The 18180-nt window shown below is 47.1% G+C and overlaps 1 protein-coding gene across 2 annotated transcripts in view; it reads right to left on the bottom strand.

Annotated features, from left to right (window-relative positions):
- PKD1 (polycystin 1, transient receptor potential channel interacting) overlaps nt 1-18180 on the bottom strand; it is a 131629-nt gene that overhangs the window by 58620 nt on the left and 54829 nt on the right. For both annotated transcript variants that reach the window (XM_066576567.1, XM_066576566.1), the window contains exons 3-7: nt 14683-14852; nt 13797-14447; nt 12431-12611; nt 2775-2989; nt 1039-1157 (exon numbers count right to left, since the gene is read on the bottom strand). In XM_066576567.1, the coding sequence (XP_066432664.1) occupies nt 1039-1157; nt 2775-2989; nt 12431-12611; nt 13797-14447; nt 14683-14852 (1336 nt within the window). The remainder of the gene's footprint in view (nt 1-1038; nt 1158-2774; nt 2990-12430; nt 12612-13796; nt 14448-14682; nt 14853-18180) is intronic.

Below are 18180 nucleotides of genomic sequence, written 5' to 3' on the forward strand. Positions count from 1 at the left end.
CTGAGTTACATCTTGTATTATACTCCAGAGCTGCACTCACTATTCTGCTGGTGGAGTCACTGTGTACATACATTACTTATCCTGTACTGATCCTGAGTTACATCCTGTATTATATTCCAGAGCTTCACTCACTATTCTGCTGGTGGAGTCACTGTGTACATACATTACTTATCCTGTACTGATCCTGAGTTACATCCTGTATTATACTTCAGAGCTGCACTCATTCTGCTGGTGGAGTCACTGTGTACATACATTACTTATCCTGTACTGACCCTGAGTTACATCCTGTATTATACTTCAGAGCTGCACTCATTCTGCTGGTGGAGTCACTGTGTACATACATTACTTATCCTATACTGATGCTGAGTTACATCCTGTATTATACTCCAGAGCTGCACTCACTATTCTGCTAGTGGAGTCACTGTGTACATACATTACTTATCCTGTACTGATCCCGAGTTACATCCTGTATTATACTCCAGAGCTGTACTCACTATTCTGCTGGTGGAGTCATTGTGTATATACATTACTTATCCTGTACTGATCCTGAGTTACATCCTATATTATACTCCAGAGCTGCACTCACTATTCTGCTGGTGGAGTCACTGTGTACATACATTACTTATCCTGTACTAATCCTGAGTCACATCTTATACTATCCTCCAGAGCTGCACTCACTATTCTGCTGGTGGAGTCACTGTGTACATACATTACTTATCCTGTACTGATCCTGAGTTACATTCTGTATTATACTCCAAAGCTGAAATCACTATTCTGCTGGTGGAGTCACTGTGTACACAACAACAACTGCTCCTCCAAACTACAACCCCCACCTCCTGAGGTTGTGAAGCAAAATTTATAGATACAAATATTTTCCAATCTGCCCTCCCACTTTACTACATGCTGCAGCTCAATGTCAGAATTAACACAGAATTGCCCACCCTGGTCTTCCGGCTTGCAAATTAGACACAGCCAGTGCAGTATGAGGGGAAAATAGGGTGGGTTAAGACAGATGTAGGTCCTCAGTTTTGTACCTACCTCCACCTCCTCATCATCAGGAGACGACACATTCTCCACTCTTGACAAATTCCCCAGGGGCCAGTTGGTGTCAAAAACCGAAGATCCCACAATGAAGTATTCAGCGTTTAGAGTAAGAGCTGGAAGAAAGACAGTATCAGTAGAGATGACCGAGACTAATGACTTTAGACAACCTATCTGAAGTATGAGGAGAACTCTCCTAACTTAGGGGTCACACTCTTGGGCTGAGTGGAGTCATGCTCCATCTCTGAAGGACCAAAGTTGTTGTTGTATTAAAAGAATAGCCCCTTGCTTTCAATGGACACCATGTATTTATTCTTTACGGCACTCTGTGGCAGCTTCATAGGGTTAAAACAGCTGATTGTGAGGGTCCTAGCAGCGAGACTCCCATCAGTCTCTGCTCATCCTCAAATCCTATCACCGCAATGATTCAATCTTAAATGAGTAATGATGATTTTATATCTATATTGGTGATGGCCACTACAGGTCTAGGCTTTGATGGCACCCTCTGTGGAATTCTTTTTTGGCACATCCATCAAAAGAAAAAAAAACTATATACCATACATAAAGCACTAATAAGCAGCCTGTCTGTATTCCTCCTGTGCACAAAGCAGTAAGAGCTGCATATCCACTCCAGAACAACTCAATGAATAAATACTTTACCAGAACTAAGCTCACAACATAAATACAGCACCAGAACCAAGCTCAGTACATAAATACAGCACCAGAACCAAGCTCAGTACATAAATACAGCACCAGAACCAAGCTCAGTACATAACTACAGCACCATAGCCAAGCTGAAAATGTAAATACAGCATCAGAACCAAACTCAGAACTTAAATATAGCACCATAATAACCAAGCCCAGTACATAAATACAGCACCCGAACGAAATCCATAGCATAAACACCACAACAGAATGACGCTCAGTACATAAATACAGCATCAGAATCAAGCTCATAACATAAATACAGTACAAATCAACCTCAGTACATAGATACAATACCAGAACTAAGTCTATAACATAAATACAGTCACAGAACCAATACTACTGATAATATAAATACAGTGGCAAAACTAAGTGATTGTGTTGTGGGGCACCGACGGGCAGACAGCAGCCTCTCAGAGGGCAAGAGACAGAGCCAGCAGGAGGTTGAATCATAGTAACATAGTTTGTTAGGCTGAAAAGAGACTTATGTCCAACTAGTTCAGCCTAGTCATGTAGCTCCACAAGATGCTGCCTCAGAGGAAGATCATCTGGCCGGGTGATCCTAAGAAGGGACGATTGCACCCAGCCTACTTCTGCCTGGTGCCCCACCTACAAGCTGGTGACCGATGCCCTGCGTGACCGTACGGGTTGCATGTACCTAAGGCCAGCAACAATGATAGCTTTGGTCTGACTCTACAACACAGAACTTCCTAAGTGATTGGTCCCACACAAAACCATTATTGGTTCATTACTTGACACCCCTACTACCACTCCAACGCTTTTCATATTGATAATAATGAGGTACCTAATCTTCCTTTATCAAAAAAGTATACTGTGTATTGCCAGTCTGCCAAAAAAATCCCTTCTATTTAAGCAATGCAGCTCCAATGAGCCTTTATGAACAGGCTGTGATGCATTATTCTGCCTGCAGAGGCGCTGCATGCAGACTTATTATAGGATTATTACATGCACATATTGCTTTATATATAATGTCTCACAGTTACCCAGAGGCTGTGAATGGCACGTACCTTGCGGCTTGTATTCACACACGTAGCTGTGTTTTGAGCTGCAGAGGTCGGTGTTGCACACCCCATTGGGTCCCATTCTCACACAGCGATCTGCTTGGGATGGCTCGGGCTGCCCCGGGAGCCAGTTCTGGCAGCTTTCCAGGTCAAACCGCTTCCCCGGAGGGAGGGATTCTGCACTTCTGGTGTCATTGAATCCTATCCATACCTCCAGACCACTTAAAGAAGAGCAAGAGGAAGATAGCGTCAACGTCAAGATAGTACTAATACGTTAAAAACATAGTGATAGTGGTTAGGAATACCCCAACTTGGACTTTATGGTATATCGTGTAACTTCCACAGAAGTGAATAGAGAGAGTCGCACACATGCATGGCCAGTTCTATATTTATTCTTCATCGAACCAGAAAGGTCAGAGGTACAAAGACCCCTGTTCTCCACATAGGTGCAAGTTCCCGGGATGGGAGCTGCATCTATCAGACTTTTATAGCATATGCTATATGGCATAAACATCCAAGTTGGCCAATACTCCTTTAATTTGGCTTCCTATTATCTTTGTCCTTGTGTGTATGAGATGGAGAATTTGGAGACCTACTGGTGTCCAAGACAGGGGTTCTAGAATATACCCCCCTTACCAAACACACACACCTTATTGACAATATAGTTAATACAAGCTAACCTGGCCGTGGGAGCGACACCTGGAGCGTAGGCACTCCTGATTAACCTTCAATGTGGGGCACTCACCTGTGTTGTATTTTAATTAATGTTGGGGGTGTATCATGTGGTGATTGGTGTTTTACCAAATGTGCATCTCTATATAATGTCATGTTATGTATGTCATAGTGAGCTTGATAAAGACCAAATGCAGGTCGAAATGTAGCTTTATCTTTAAAGACATGGAGAAATAAAGGTTTAATGTTTTCATCTCCAACATTGACGTAGCCTCATTCTTTATACTATTTTTGCTATCCTGAGGATAGGTCATCAATATCTGAGACCTTAAAACCCCCTTTAATTGCCCCTCAGGGGTTTAACCATAAGTAGCGCAGAGACTCTGATTGCACCCTGGCCCTAAGCCCCTAGGACCCTTTCACGTGGGCAAATAGCAACCATTTGACAAGTAACAATCAACAAGATCGTCTCATGGTGAAATGGCCATTACCCAAGCGGATGCTGCAAATACGATCGTTCATACCTCATACGGTATCATCATCGTGTCATCAGTGCATCCACCGTTTACATGGGAAAATGTGCAGTTGACAATCATTTTTTTTCACTTGCACAAAAATTGCAATCATCCAATGAACAAGTATTTGTATTCGTAGGCTGATCGCGCAGCTTCACACTGTCTGATGACCGTTCCAACAAAAGTTAGTGCCTGATCATCATGGTGGGTAAAAGGACCTTTAAGCAGCTTAAAGACCCGTTTCCAATATGAGGAGAATTATGATCAATACTAAAAATAACTAAGGGTTCTATCGTACAATAGGACTCTGAAGCTTCCAGTTACTGCTGTGTTACCTCTGCACCCCCTCACCTAATCCCTGGCATTGCTATTTACAATGCACACTCCCCGTTGCCCCCCACCTGCAGCCCTCCCATAGACGTGCACATAACTGTAGTAGTATCTGTTGGGTCACTTTTCTAATCTACACTGGTGGAATGAAACTTGGATGGAAGTCTCTCCATATGAAGGCTACTGAATAATTAAAAGCTGGATGAAGTCCGTGTACTAGTAGGCAAATTACCAGGCCCTTTGTTATAAACTAGAACAATGGAGCATTCTGCATAAGTGGTAGAGTGAGTTATGTAAGAAGGTCCTTTTTGCCCACAGATTTCGGTGACCAGGTATGCCAAGTTGTAGAGTTCGAACTCTGAACATTCAAATGTCTGACTGTGAGAGAGGTTACATAATATACATGTTTGAAATGGGGGCATCATATTGCAAAATCCCCCGCATGACTGGCCGTAGTGTAATGTCAGTACTGAGAGCGGTTACTCAGTGGGCACTGGGCAGCCCCAGTACTCGCAGACCTGGCACAGGTCCACGCAGAAGGACAGAGCCATGTGAAGACCGACAAATGATGTGGATGGCACTTGCTGATAGACAGGCGACGGCAGCACAGACCCTAGCAGTGGTTGGAGTCAGAGTCACCCCACAAATAATTGTAACCCAACTGCTTGAAGCTGGGTTGCATTCTTGGACCCCCATGCAGCGAGTTCTGTTAACCTAATGCCAGCAACGACTAACCTGGTGTGCTGCTAGACGCAGCTGGACACATGAATGGAGAACAGTGGATGAGTCCTGATTATGTCTGGGGAAAAGTGATAATCATCAATATCTCCATCAGCATATTGGATAAAGGGGCAATCCTGCTGTGATTTCCGAGCACCACACAGGTCCTGGCGTCATGGTTTGGGGGGCAATATGTTATGACAGCAGGATTGAGTTGGTGGTTGGTGGCACAATGACTGTCCGTCAGAATGCGGGCAGAGTGGTACACCCTTCATGAACACCATACAAAATGGTATCTTCCAACAGGACAATGCCCATGCACATACTGCAGCCATCACACGACAAATCCTGCAAGGTATCAGAACCATGGATTGGCCCACACGGTGCCCAGATTATGGCACATGAACACCCGCAACAAACTGTACTACAACTGACTGAACAAGTCATACAGGCAGGGAGAGACCCCAACAAGATATCCTATCACTTATGGATTCAATGCCTGCAAGGATCTAAGAGTGTATTAGGAGCTCATGGTGGGCACACTGCTTACTGAGACCCGTACCAACAGTAATACACTTTGTCTGAGTCCTTCCAATTTTCTATCATTTATTCTGGGTATGACGGTACATATCTACCAAATTCCACCAATTCCTTCTGGGTGTAACACTTTCAATTTCCCCCATTGTATGTCACCTGATACTGGCTACATCCCATCCCCTTCAATGGCGCCCTAGAAAACCTCCTACTCTGCCTGTCCTCAACCCATTTCTACTCTACTTGCAGAACATCAACCCTCAGGGTAAAACAATGGGAATGAACAGGAACAATCCCAACCGTCAGGATCCCTTTCCTCCCATCGGTGGACGATTGGCCGTCCCCCACAGATGTACAATCTACAGTGGAAGTCGATAGATAGCTGGTCCTCACTATATGGACTTGCGATGAAACGTCGGACCCTTTATGGGGATTTTCGGTGCATTCACCATGTTAATTTCCTATCTGTAATCTTCTATTACGCAGGAATGATAAAATCTAAGAGCTGGGCCTGGTATAGATGTTCAGGCTACACATGTGTTTCCTCTCCCAGCATCCTCAGTTGCCAAGGACAGACCGGTTAAAACAAGCTGCCTTTGGGGCCCCCGAGAAGAGACGAGGAAAGGATTGCAAACAGCTGCTGTAGGAATATGTGCATACGGGAGTCAGTGCCAGGAGCTGGCTGGCTGCTCGGGAGGAAATTACACATTGATCTCCGTCCTGCCCCTGAGACAGAGCAAATAATGGACAAAACGCCCTGGACATAAAGATTCATTCACTGACGGACCCCCCCAGAGGTGCTTATAAATAAATATTACCCCGCTAGAACGGCGTAAACCGGCCGAAGCGTTATATCAATATCTGCTGGCGACTCGCAGCTGGAGCTAGAAAGATTCTGTTATTCTAGGTTTACAAAGCTCCCAGCCTCACAGATCCAGCAAGTGGAGCTAAGTACACCGACACGCATTTATAGAACTCCGACCCTTCAGTAGGTCATAGGATAGCTGTTAGGGGGTGATACTGCCAATTTCTGCACGGATTATATGGGATATGGGTATACACTGCATACTTTGTAAAGGTTCCATGCATCAACAAGACATAAATGATTTCCGCCTTCCTCTTAAAGGGGTAGGGTAAGATTAGAAAAACAGCTCAATTTTCAATAAAAGAAAAAAAAAACAGTGCCACAACTGTCCACAGGTTGTGTGTGGTATTGCGGCTCAGCCCAATACATTTCCAATGGCAATACCAGAGACAGTACATGAACAGGTGTAGCGCTAAAGAGAGCGGCCATGTTTTTTAATCATCCCTTTAAATGGATTTTGTGGTTTGAATCGCTGTATGGCGTAAAGAACGGCAACTTTCAAATACACTATAAGGTTCAATTCTTCCTCATTTCAAGATCTCTGCTTGCTGTCAGCAGATGAAAACATTCTTGTTCGTATCCAAAATTGGAAAAGGAGTATAATTCTAGTCCTGAGAGGTGGATACAACAGTCTAGGAAATCCCCTGGTATTTTACCCAATCTAGTTCTCTCACTATGAAACATGTATCTGAGACCAAGAGTGCTCATGGGGTTTAAAAAAAAGTTGAGTGAATTTGTAAAAAAAAAAAAGCTTTATTTGTAGTTTCCTCCAATCATAACCATAGCTGCTTTCTTTATTCTGTTGGTTCCCCTTCGAAAAAAACAGATTAGCTCCACCCCTTTGTCATAGATGTGACTTAAAGGGGTTTCCTGCGGTGTCGGAAGCTCCACTTCTAGCCCAGTTCTAACATTGGGGTCACGTGCTATTAATGCTGTGCTCATCACGTCTTCGGGGGACACTGGCTGTTCCAATCATCTTAATAATTAAAGGGGTGGTCTCGCGAAACCAAGTGGGGTTATACACTTCCGTATGGCCATATTAATGCACTTTGTAATGTACATTGTGCATTAAATATGAGCCATACAGAAGTTATTCCACTTACCTGCTCCGTTGCTAGCGTCCTCGTCTCCATGGTTCCGTCTAAATTCGCTGGCAGCTTGCTTTTTTAGACGCGCTTGCGCAGTCCGGTCTTCTCCATTCAGCACGAGCCGCTTCAGTGTGCTCCCCGCTACAGCTCTTCTGCGCATGCGCAGACGAGCTGTCACTGCTCGGGAGCGCGCTGAAGCGGCCATTCTGCACCATCCTCTGTTAGAGGAAGGTGCAGAAACTGGAGCTGCCCAGCGGAGAAGACCAGACCAGCCCAGCCCAGCCCAGCCCAGCCGCCCCGAGAAGCCTCCCAGGTAAGTGATGGGTCGGGGGGGGGGGGGGGGGCTGCCGCTGCGCCGGGCTGCGCCGGGCTGCGCCGGGGGGGGGGGGCTGCCGCTGCGCCGGGGGAGCTAGCGCTAGGCCGGGGGGGCTGTCGCTAGGCCGGGGGGGGCTGCCGCTGCGCCGGGGGAGCTAGCGCTAGGCCGGGGGGGCTGTCGCTAGGCCGGGGGGGGCTGTCGCTGCGCCGGGGGAGCTAGCGCTAGGCCGGGGGGGCTGTCGCTGCGATGGGGGGGGCTGTCGCTAGGCCGGGGGGGCTGTCGCTGCGCCGGGGGGGCTAGCGCTGGGGAGCCGGGGGCTAGCGCCGGTTACCTGCTGTCTGGTCGGCGGCTGCGGGGCGTCTGGTCGGCGGCTGCGATGCGTCCGGTTGCCATGGAGACACAGCTGGCGGCGTCTCGGGAGCGCGCACGTCGGGCTGCAGCGAGCGACTGGGAAAGAGCCGGCGGCCATCTTGAGGAAACTTTTATAACTTGCTGAAACGCTGGAACGGTAAGTACGAACCAGCTAGAAATGTCATTTACAGGGGGGCTTAGTAATGTGTGTTTAATGGGGGGGACTGGGCAAAAAAAAAAATTAACTGCTTCCTCGAGACATCTCCTTTAAGCCAGCCCCTTTCTTTGCATCAGCTGTGACAGAGAACATCCTGGCTTATTTAGTACATATCATGTAACTTGGGGCTGGAACCGAACTGGAAGTGGAGTTTCTGGCACCGGAGGTCTGGATAAGGATTCTGCCTCCCTTGACAAGCACTTTGAAGGGGACTTAAAAGAAATGACAGGCTTAGAATTTTGTAGAAAGAAAGAAAATGGGAAAACTTACCTACTCCAGCGGCTCCCTGTTCGGCATTGGAGCCCCATGTCTGCAGCTTGGAACCCAGAAGAAGCAGGCTGGTGATCATGTTCGTTATGTACGTGACCACTCAGCCAATTACAGGCTTCAGTGGCCATGGAAGAATCCCCACTGAAGACTGGCTGAGCAATCATATGCATTGAACAGCATGTGATGATCGCTGGGCTGCTTCTTCCAAGTTCTGGCACTGGACGGGGAGCCGCCGGAGTAGGTGAGTTTGCCTGTTTTCTTTCTTTAACACAATTCAAAGTCTGTCAATTTTTTAAAGTCCTGGAAAATCCCTTTAAGAACGATTTCAGACAAGCGTATTACACACATCCGTTATACGGATCTGTAATATAGATACATACTCTAATTGGGTCACTGTTACTAGTGGGGTACCACAGGGGGCAGTACTGGGCCCTAATCTTTTAAATAAAACTACTAACAATGACCTGTCCGTCCGTGAGTGCGTGGGTTTGTGAGTGACTTACATGCTCCGCCCCTAATCACGTGACAGTGACGTCATCAAAGATCCTTCATCCCCAGTGAGGGAGTTACATGCTCTACCGCTGATCACATGATGGTGACATCATCACAGGTCCTGTAAGCACACGGCTGCTGTCTGGCTAGGTGTTCGTTAGTATTCCATAGCAACTGATGCTGCAGGTGGTTTGTAGTCAGCCGATAATCTGCACAAGGATGCAGGACCTTTGATAACGTCACCATCATGTGATCAGGGGTGGAGAATGTACTTCATTCTCTCGGGATGAGTGTCACCATCATGTGATCAGGGGTGGAGCATGACAGTGACGTCATCACAGGTCATCACAGGTCCTTTATCTCCAGTGCTGTGCTGCTTCTGGTCCCTGTTGTATGGGATGAACAATGTATGTAGCAGTGTGTGCGACGTGCATGTAGCAGAGCTGTGTGGTGCACTGCACCACCAGAAACACTGATACTATAATTAACACAAGAGGGGACAGAATACAGTTGGTTGTAAAAGGGTCTGGATAAGTTGAGGGCAGAAAAGTGGTAAATGAGGCTTAATGCTGATAAATGTAAGGTTCTGCAAATGGGCAGAGGAAATACATGTCACCATTACACACTAAATGGGAAACCACTGGGGAACACTGACAAGGAAAAGGACTTGGGGATTTTAATTAATTGTAAGCTTAAAGGGGTTGTCCCGCGCCGAAACGGGTTTTTTTTTTTTTTAAACCCCCCCCCCCCGTTCGGCGCGAGACAACCCCGATGCAGGGGTTAAAAAAACCACCCGCACAGCGCTTACCTGAATCCCGGCGGTCCGGCGTCTTCATACTCACCTGCTGAAGATGGCCGCCGGGATCCTCTGTCTCCATGGACCGCAGGGCTTCTGTGCGGTCCATTGCCGATTCCAGCCTCCTGATTGGCTGGAATCGGCACGTGACGGGGCGGAGCTACACGGAGCTACACGGAGCCCCATTCAGAAAAGAAGAAGACCCGGACTGCGCAAGCGCGGCTAATTTGGCCATCGGAGGGCGAAAATTAGTCGGCACCATGGAGACGAGGACGCCAGCAACGGAGCAGGTAAGTATAAAACTTTTTATAACTTCTGTATGGCTCATAATTAATGCACAATGTACATTACAAAGTGCATTATTATGGCCATGCAGAAGTGTATAGACCCACTTGCTGCCTCGGGACAACCCCTTTAACTAGAGCAACCAGTGTCAGGCAGCTGCTGCGAAGGCAAATAGGATTATGGGGGGCATTAAAAGAGGTCTAGAGGCACATGAGAACATTGTTCTTCCTCTTTACAAGTCACTGTTCAGACCACACATGGAATATTCAGGACAGTTTTGGGCACCGGTATTCAAGAAGAACATATCAGAGCTTGAGCGGGTTCAAAGGAGGGAAACTAAAGTAATAAATGGAATGGGCGGACTACAATACCCAGAGAGGTTATGAAAATTGGGGTTATTTAGTTTAGGAAAAAGACGGCTGAGGGGGGACGTAATAACTATGTATAAATATATCAGGGGACAATACAGAGATCTCTCCCATCATCTGTTTATCCCCAGGACTGTGACTGTAACAAGGGGGCGCCCTCTATGTCTAGAAGAAAGAAGGTTTCTACACAGACATATAAGAGGGTTCTTTACTGTAAGAGCAGTGAGACTATGGAACTCTCTGCCTGAGGACGTGGTGATGGCGAACTCGATAAAAGAGTACAAGAGGGGCTTGGACACCTTTCTCAAGCGATACAATATTATATGTTATAATCACTTACTACTTCAGAAGGGTCGGTGACCCGGAGATTATTCTGATTACCAATTGGATTCGGGAAGGAATTATTTTCCCCTGAAGAAAACTGACTTCCAACTCATTGGGGTTTTTTTTGCCTTCCTCTGGATCAACATTGGGGGGTAATAGACTAAACTGGATGGACATGTCTCTTTTTTCAGCCTTATATACTATGTTACGTGTTATATATGACATTACAACCCCTGTCATTAACATTTCATCAATTTGTGATCAGTTTTTGCCTCCGTATTTACGGTCATTGGCTTTATTGTCTACTTGGCAAATACTAATCCGTATTTGCCCAACAGAAAATAATACCAATACAGAGGCAAAAATATGTCATGCTGCGTTTGAAAAACGGGCAGCAAAAAATACGGCCATGTGAATAGATACATAGACTTACATTAGCCTGTATTGTGGTCCGCAAAACATGGACCAAATGCAGAACTAAAATACGCTCGTCTTATAGCAGGCTAGTTGGTTACCTCGGATCGTGTACCTGGTAAGTAGAATTTAGCTTTAGGTGTGAATGGAGAAGAAAGCATCATCTGATACAAGATGAGTAAAGTATTTACAGAGTTAACGCACATTTTATGTAGAATGGAACTGTGCTACATGGTAAATTGATATTAAGAAGTTTTCCGTTAACCATACCCAGCAGGCAGAACACGCTGGCATCAGCGATCAGACTACAGCTGGCAAACCGCAGGTTTCACAAAACTAAATTAAACGTTTATGACTTATTGAATTACACTAAATACCAATAACTGTTTCTAATCTCACACGCTCCATTTACTCCCTAATCTGAGTAATCAGTTATGTAGGGTACGTTATAGATGCTGACGAGGGGGTGCTCGCTCCACCCCTCCCCCAACTCCTGTAAACTTCTAAGAACTTCACTTCACTTGGGAAGTATTATATATGAAAGGTCTTAAATAGAGCCTAGCGAACATACTCTGCCGAGCTTGATGCTCGTTCGAGTATTAGCGTACTCGATGGTGCCCGTTACTCAAACGAGCATCAAGCCGAGTTCTACCCCGCCCCAGTTTTTGGCCCCTCCCCACTGTGACATGCCTGTTTTGGCCCCTCCCCGACGCAGCGCGCGTCGATGGCAAATTTTTTTTCTGGCAGGCAGGGGGGAGAGAAAGAGAGAGAGAGAGAGGGGGGGGGGAAGGGGAAGGGGGGAGGGAGAGAGAGAGAGAGGGGGAGAGGGGGAGAGAGAGAGAGAGAGAGAGGAAGAGAGGGGGAGAGAGAGAGAGAGAGAGAGAGGAAGAGAGAGGGAGAGAGAACACGAACCAAGAAAAAAAAAAGCTCGAGACCCGGCGGCCCACATACAAAAATGCTCAAGTCTCCCATTGTAGTTAATGAGGTTCGTTACTCGAGTAGCGCTCTCGAATTTTACGAAACGCTCAACTCGAATAACGCGGACCTGAGCATTTGGGTGCTCGGTCATCTCTAGTCTTAAAGCTACGGTACCATGTCACCATACCTGGTAACCCGCGTCTCCAGAAACTTCTGCAACTCATGACTGCTCACAACGGCCATGTCCCCATTTCCTAGAACCTGGCACATTTTTTGTGCTTCGAACCAGTCAGCTTTTTCCGATACCAATTGGTAACAATGGTTATTGTCGGGATACACCACACTTCCAGGTGGACAGGCAGGGGACACTGCAAGATACAGTAGAGAGTTACTAATACATGCTTATTTATACAGGGTTATTACAGGTGATCTTCCTGATTTCAACCCCTCATATCTCACCATCAATGACACTCAGATACAGAAATAAGATATCAATGGAAATGGAAACCTAAAAACAGCGGCGCGCGTCCGTGCAAGTCTCACGCAAAGTTCTTCACGCAACAGGATGGCGCCCCCCATTTTACAATGAAGTCAGTAGTGAGCCCAATAGGCGACTACCAAACAGACGGATTGGCGGTGCAGGTGGTGACAATAGTGAACTTGTTCCTTGGCCTCTATGTTCTTCGGATCTTACATCTTGTGTTTTTTTCTCCAGTGGAGTGTTAGAGTCTACATGTCCCCCTTACACCTACCATGATCTGCATCCCAGAAGCCATTGCATCAGCCAGTAGTGATACACTACTACGTGAATGGCAGGAAGTTGACTACAGGCTCCGTGTGTGTCTGGTGACAAAGGGGGTCACATTGATGCCTCAGATGGGGAAACATTTTTGAAGTTGTGCCACAAAACTTTTTGAGTTTCTGTTTCCATTGACATTAAATTTATGCATCTAAGTGTCATTAAACATTAGTTATAAGGGCTCAAATCAGGAAGATTCTTTGTAACAACCCTGTATTGTCCTCATACGATTACCATAGAAGGGGTTTCATTGTTTGGGATCTCTTTCTATTAGCCAGAGCAAGAATCTATGGCAATCTCTCAAGCTAGCAAATATGGTGCGACCAGAAAATACAAGGTGCCCCATTTATTGGAATGGGCACCATGTAATACTACATTTTTCCTGCAAAACCAGCCGATCATGGTGGTATTAGTAGCTGCTACCCTACTCTACCCCCCTCCTCCCCAAACCAAAAAGGAAATGTCTGAATGGAACAACCCCTTTAAATATTATATTAGGGAATTACAATCCTGGCAATTCCCTGATTTATGGTTGTCATTCGGGTTGCTATCTTTACAAGTAGGCCAACATAAATCAGGGCACTGAAGGAGAAATCAGTGCCCAGTTGGAGCCAAAATCAGGAGCCACAGATAGCATGTGCGAAATCCTAAATGTAGTAAATGGCATTTCATCATGCAGTCTGTCTACCAAACCCAAGACTGTTCATGTATTCCTAGCATATAAACCTACTAGGTAGACCGTCTCACTGCTTACCTTCCTCACCGCTCTCAGATGTTACAGTAGATTCCACCTCCATCTCTGTGCCACCTCTCACTTTCACCTGGACGTCCACACTGCCATTGGTTCTCACTAGAGCTGGGCATATGACCTGCATCTCCGCAGGCAATCCTATCACACTTAGTTCATCTTGAATGAGAAGGTCCCGGCTACCCAGACGTAGAGTCACGGTCACGTTGTAGATGCCAGGCTGGGCATACCTATGGGTGATGTTTAGCTCACTGGTGCTATAGATCTGATTTCCCAAATCCCATAAGAGAGGAGTAACAGGGATTGGAGCTTTGACCTCTAAATACACAGACTCCCCAAGCCTGTATGTTTCTTTGGAGTGCTGCAAGATGGCAAATGACTTGGTGCTGGCAGCCTCTTGGACAATTGTTAGGTCGCAGTTAGAGAAGAGGGACGGAGAAGTGCAGGCCTCCTGACATTGAAGAGACTTGTTGGTAGAGATGGCATCACCACAAGCGCAACCATGTTTGGGGTCAAGAGTCCAGAAACTGAAGAGGTTGGCAAAGCACTGTGCACTGCAAGTCTCATTCGTTGGGTCAGGCAGGTGGATAGGCGTAAAGGTCAACACTGATTCATTGCCAGTTGAGAGGTTTTGCGGACAAAAGATTAGGTCACCTCCTGCAAAAGACGACATGTTAAAGGGCCCCTTTAGTTTTTCCCTGCTATACAATATATCTACTATATCTCCCATGTTCTATGCTTAATGCCGCCCAGTGCAGCCTCCAAGAGGGAATCCACTGTCCCGGTTTATGTCCCACACATATCTACTGTGCTTACCGAGTACTAGGGCCATTATATATTGGGAAAACTGATGTAGTTCTTTTAGGAATAGCCCTAAAGACGGATTACTCACCACACATGGATTTGGAAAAAGAGGCATTGAGTAGCGGCTGACCAGATACCACGGGAGGCCCATCACAGAGGGTAAAGTCCGTCTGCTCCAATCTAACCCCATTTTCAGCAGCCCATAAAGGAAGCCATGACATACGGCAGTCGCAAAGCCATGGATTATCACTCAGGTCCCTGTAAACGATAGTCAGTACTCATTCAGTTCACATTATCTGCCAAACACAAAACTTTTCCTGGCATCGAAATCGTTTTATACAGTGTCCAGGTAAATAGTTGTTCTATTGTCAATATCTCTGGTGCTCTAAGGCAATTAAGAGGTTATTGGTGAACTAGGGCAGAGAAAGAGTTAAGTTCAACAGCCCAGATGATCTAGGGCAGTGATGGCGAACCTTTTAGAGACCAAGTGCCCAAACTGCAACTCAAAACCCACTTATTTATTGTAAAGTGCCAACATGTCAGGGGGCGGGGCTTACCACAACGTATGATTTTTACCTCCGTCGTTCCTAAAAGGACAGGGCTGTTTTAAAATAGACTGGGTGCAGATTTTGACTTCTTTTGGATGCAGAATTGCTGTGGAATTTGCCACGGAAATTTCCGCTGAGGACATTCTACAGCATTTCCACTTCGTGTAAACAGATCCCAGCAGTGATATTGACCCGGCGAGAGCAGCCCCAGCAGTAAGGGTGACCCCCCGAGAGCAGCCCCAGTGCTAATAGTAACCCCCCCAGAGCTTCTTGGGTGGTTATAGTGACCCCGCACAGCGGCCCCAGCGGTAACAATGACTCCGCACCGTGGCCCCAGTCGTAATAGTGACATCCCACAGTGGCCCCCCAGTAGTAATAATGACACCACACAGTGGTCTCAGTGGTAATAGTGATATCCCACAGTGGCCCCAGTAGTAATAGTGAGATCCCACATCAGCCCAGTAGTAATAGTGACATCCCACAGCAGCCCCCAGCGGTAATAGTGACACCCCACAGTTGTCCCCAGTCGTAATAGTGACACTTCACAGCGTCCCCAGTAGTAATACTGACATCCCACAGTAGCCAGTAGTAATAGCGACATCCCAAAGTGTCCCCTGTAGCAATAGCGCCCCCCCCCCCCCCCTCTGAGACCCAACTCCCCCCCCCCCCCCCCCCCCCCCCCAGCTCCTCTGCTTGGCGCTGTTTCCACTGATCCCAGGAGCACATTGTGACGTGCTGCCGGACACCTCCTCCCCTACTCTTGCGGAACCAAGTAGGAGACGTCAGAGGAGGGGGGAGGAGGATCCCAGCTGCACACTGACATCACAGTGTGCGCCAGGATCAGTGCTTCTAGCAGCGCTGCTGAGTAAATACCAGCAGGGGAGCTGCGGCACCCAAGCCAGTATTTACTAATGTGGTGAGCGGCGGACGGCAGCGAGTGCCAGCTGGGAAGGCTCTGAGTGCAGCCTCTGGCACGCGTGCCATAGGTTCGCCACCACTGATCTAGGGCGACAAACGGGTTAAAGCCAGCATCCCTTGTGGTTTAAAGCAGAGAAGAGGTTAATGTTTTCATCCCTGGTGGTCTAGGGCAGTGAAGAGGGTAATGTCACGGTTTCTGATTGTCTAGGGCAGTAAAAGGGTTATTATCAGCATTCTTGGTGATCTAGATCAGAGAAGAGGCTAAATTTCAGCATCCCTGGTGGTCTAGAAGGGGTGATGTTGGCATCCCTAGTGGTCTAGAACAGTAAAGAGGTTAATGTCACTACGCTATCACTGGAATTCTACGGTAGTGAAAAGGTTAATGCCGCCACTTCTAAGGCCTCCCTCACACAGGCATTCGGCTGCGATTTTACTTTCACTTTCATCCGCAGCTCCCTGTGGCTGACAGCGGAGTTTAGCATACCTTATCATGAATGACGTGCGCTAAACGTCAAAAATCGAACAGTCTCAGCAGTGCTGGAAAGAGCCGCGATCGAGTGGCTGTCTGAGAGGCTCCACTGTAAACAATAGGAGCGCTATATCGTGATTAGAGCGGCACTGAAAACACTGCGCTAATCGCAGTAAAAAGCGCCTGTGTGAGGGAGGCCTAAGGGTCCAGGGCAGTGAATGGGGTCAGCCTCCGTGGTGATCTAGAACACAGAAATGCTTAACGTCACAATCCCTGGTGGTCTACGGCAGAGATGGATTTAAAGGGATATTCCATTCACAACATTTTATGGCTAAGATGAGTAACCTTGTTGTTTCCCAACCACCTTGTTGGGTGTTGTAGAAAGCATCGAGGCGACACGCTTATGCTGCTTCCATAACTCCGATTGAAGTTAATGGGAGTTAGGCCTCATGTCCACGTGCCGATCGGTTTCCACATGCGGGAGACTGCAGCGGAATCCAACCCTGCTCTCGGCAGAGGACACTGCGGAACTCCTACTTACCCGTCCAGGTCTTCTCTTTTCTTCGCTGTGAATGTGTGCGGAAGCACCGGCCGCCGTGCCGCCGCACATGTGCAGTGGAGTTTAGCATTTTTTTTTAAACTCCTGCTTTCCCGCAAAATCCACAGCCCCACCGCAATTGAACTGCGGACGGGCCACGGATCGGACGGCTTCCATTGACTTCAATGGAAGCCGTTCGCGCGGGATCCGCACTAAAATGGATCATACTGCGTTTTTTTTTCTGGGTGCTTTATTTCACTTGCGGACACCCATATATCCCTACTGGATTTGTGGATCTTCTGTGCAGGTGACCGATGCGAATTCCGCAAATCAGATTCGCCGTGGACATTGGGCTTTAAGGAAACAGCATAGCACATTGAACTACTTCCAATCACTTTAACGGGAGTTACAGAAACAGTGTAAGGCTGCGGCCTCTGCAATTTCTGTAATACCCAGCAAGGTGGTCAGGAAACAGCCAGGGGTTCTCATCTCAGCCATGAAATGCCAAGCTGTGACAACCCCATTAAAGAGGACAAGTCATGGGGACAGCCGGGCAGGCTGCATACCGTAGCTTTGCAGGCACATCCCTGCTGACTCTATTGCAGATTTTCTTTTTGCTCTACTCCCCCCATCCCAAAGTATTGACTCCCTTTAGATTTGGATCTTGGCGCTTTAAATCTGTCAAGTCGGTGATTCCACTGTTCACTGTCAATGGATGACATCAGATTTCAGTGACCGTGAGTAGTGAAGATCGCCAGCTTGACAGGTTCAAAGTGCCAGGAGCTGAATCTAACAGGACTAAGTAAGGAGGAACTGGGGTATGGAGAGGAAAGAAAAGCTGCGATAGAGTCAGCAAGGTCATGGCTGTAAAGTTATACCGCTGGCCCTGCTGCCTGAGGACACAACAGGTAAGTAACCCTGGTGATCTAGAACAGGGAAGGGGCTTACGGTCAATATGTCTGGTAGTCTGTCTGGGGAATCAAAGAAGAGATTGCAATCCCATTCTTGGTGTGCAGCGCTATTAGTGGTGACATTTCCTTCTCAGCCATAAGCATGAATGAGAGATTGTGACAACCCCACCCTCATCACTACTGTATAATCAGTAGCGTTATG

The sequence above is a fragment of the Eleutherodactylus coqui genome, chromosome 8 (genome assembly GCF_035609145.1).
Source record: "Eleutherodactylus coqui strain aEleCoq1 chromosome 8, aEleCoq1.hap1, whole genome shotgun sequence".
Lineage (NCBI taxonomy): Eukaryota > Metazoa > Chordata > Amphibia > Anura > Eleutherodactylidae > Eleutherodactylus > Eleutherodactylus coqui.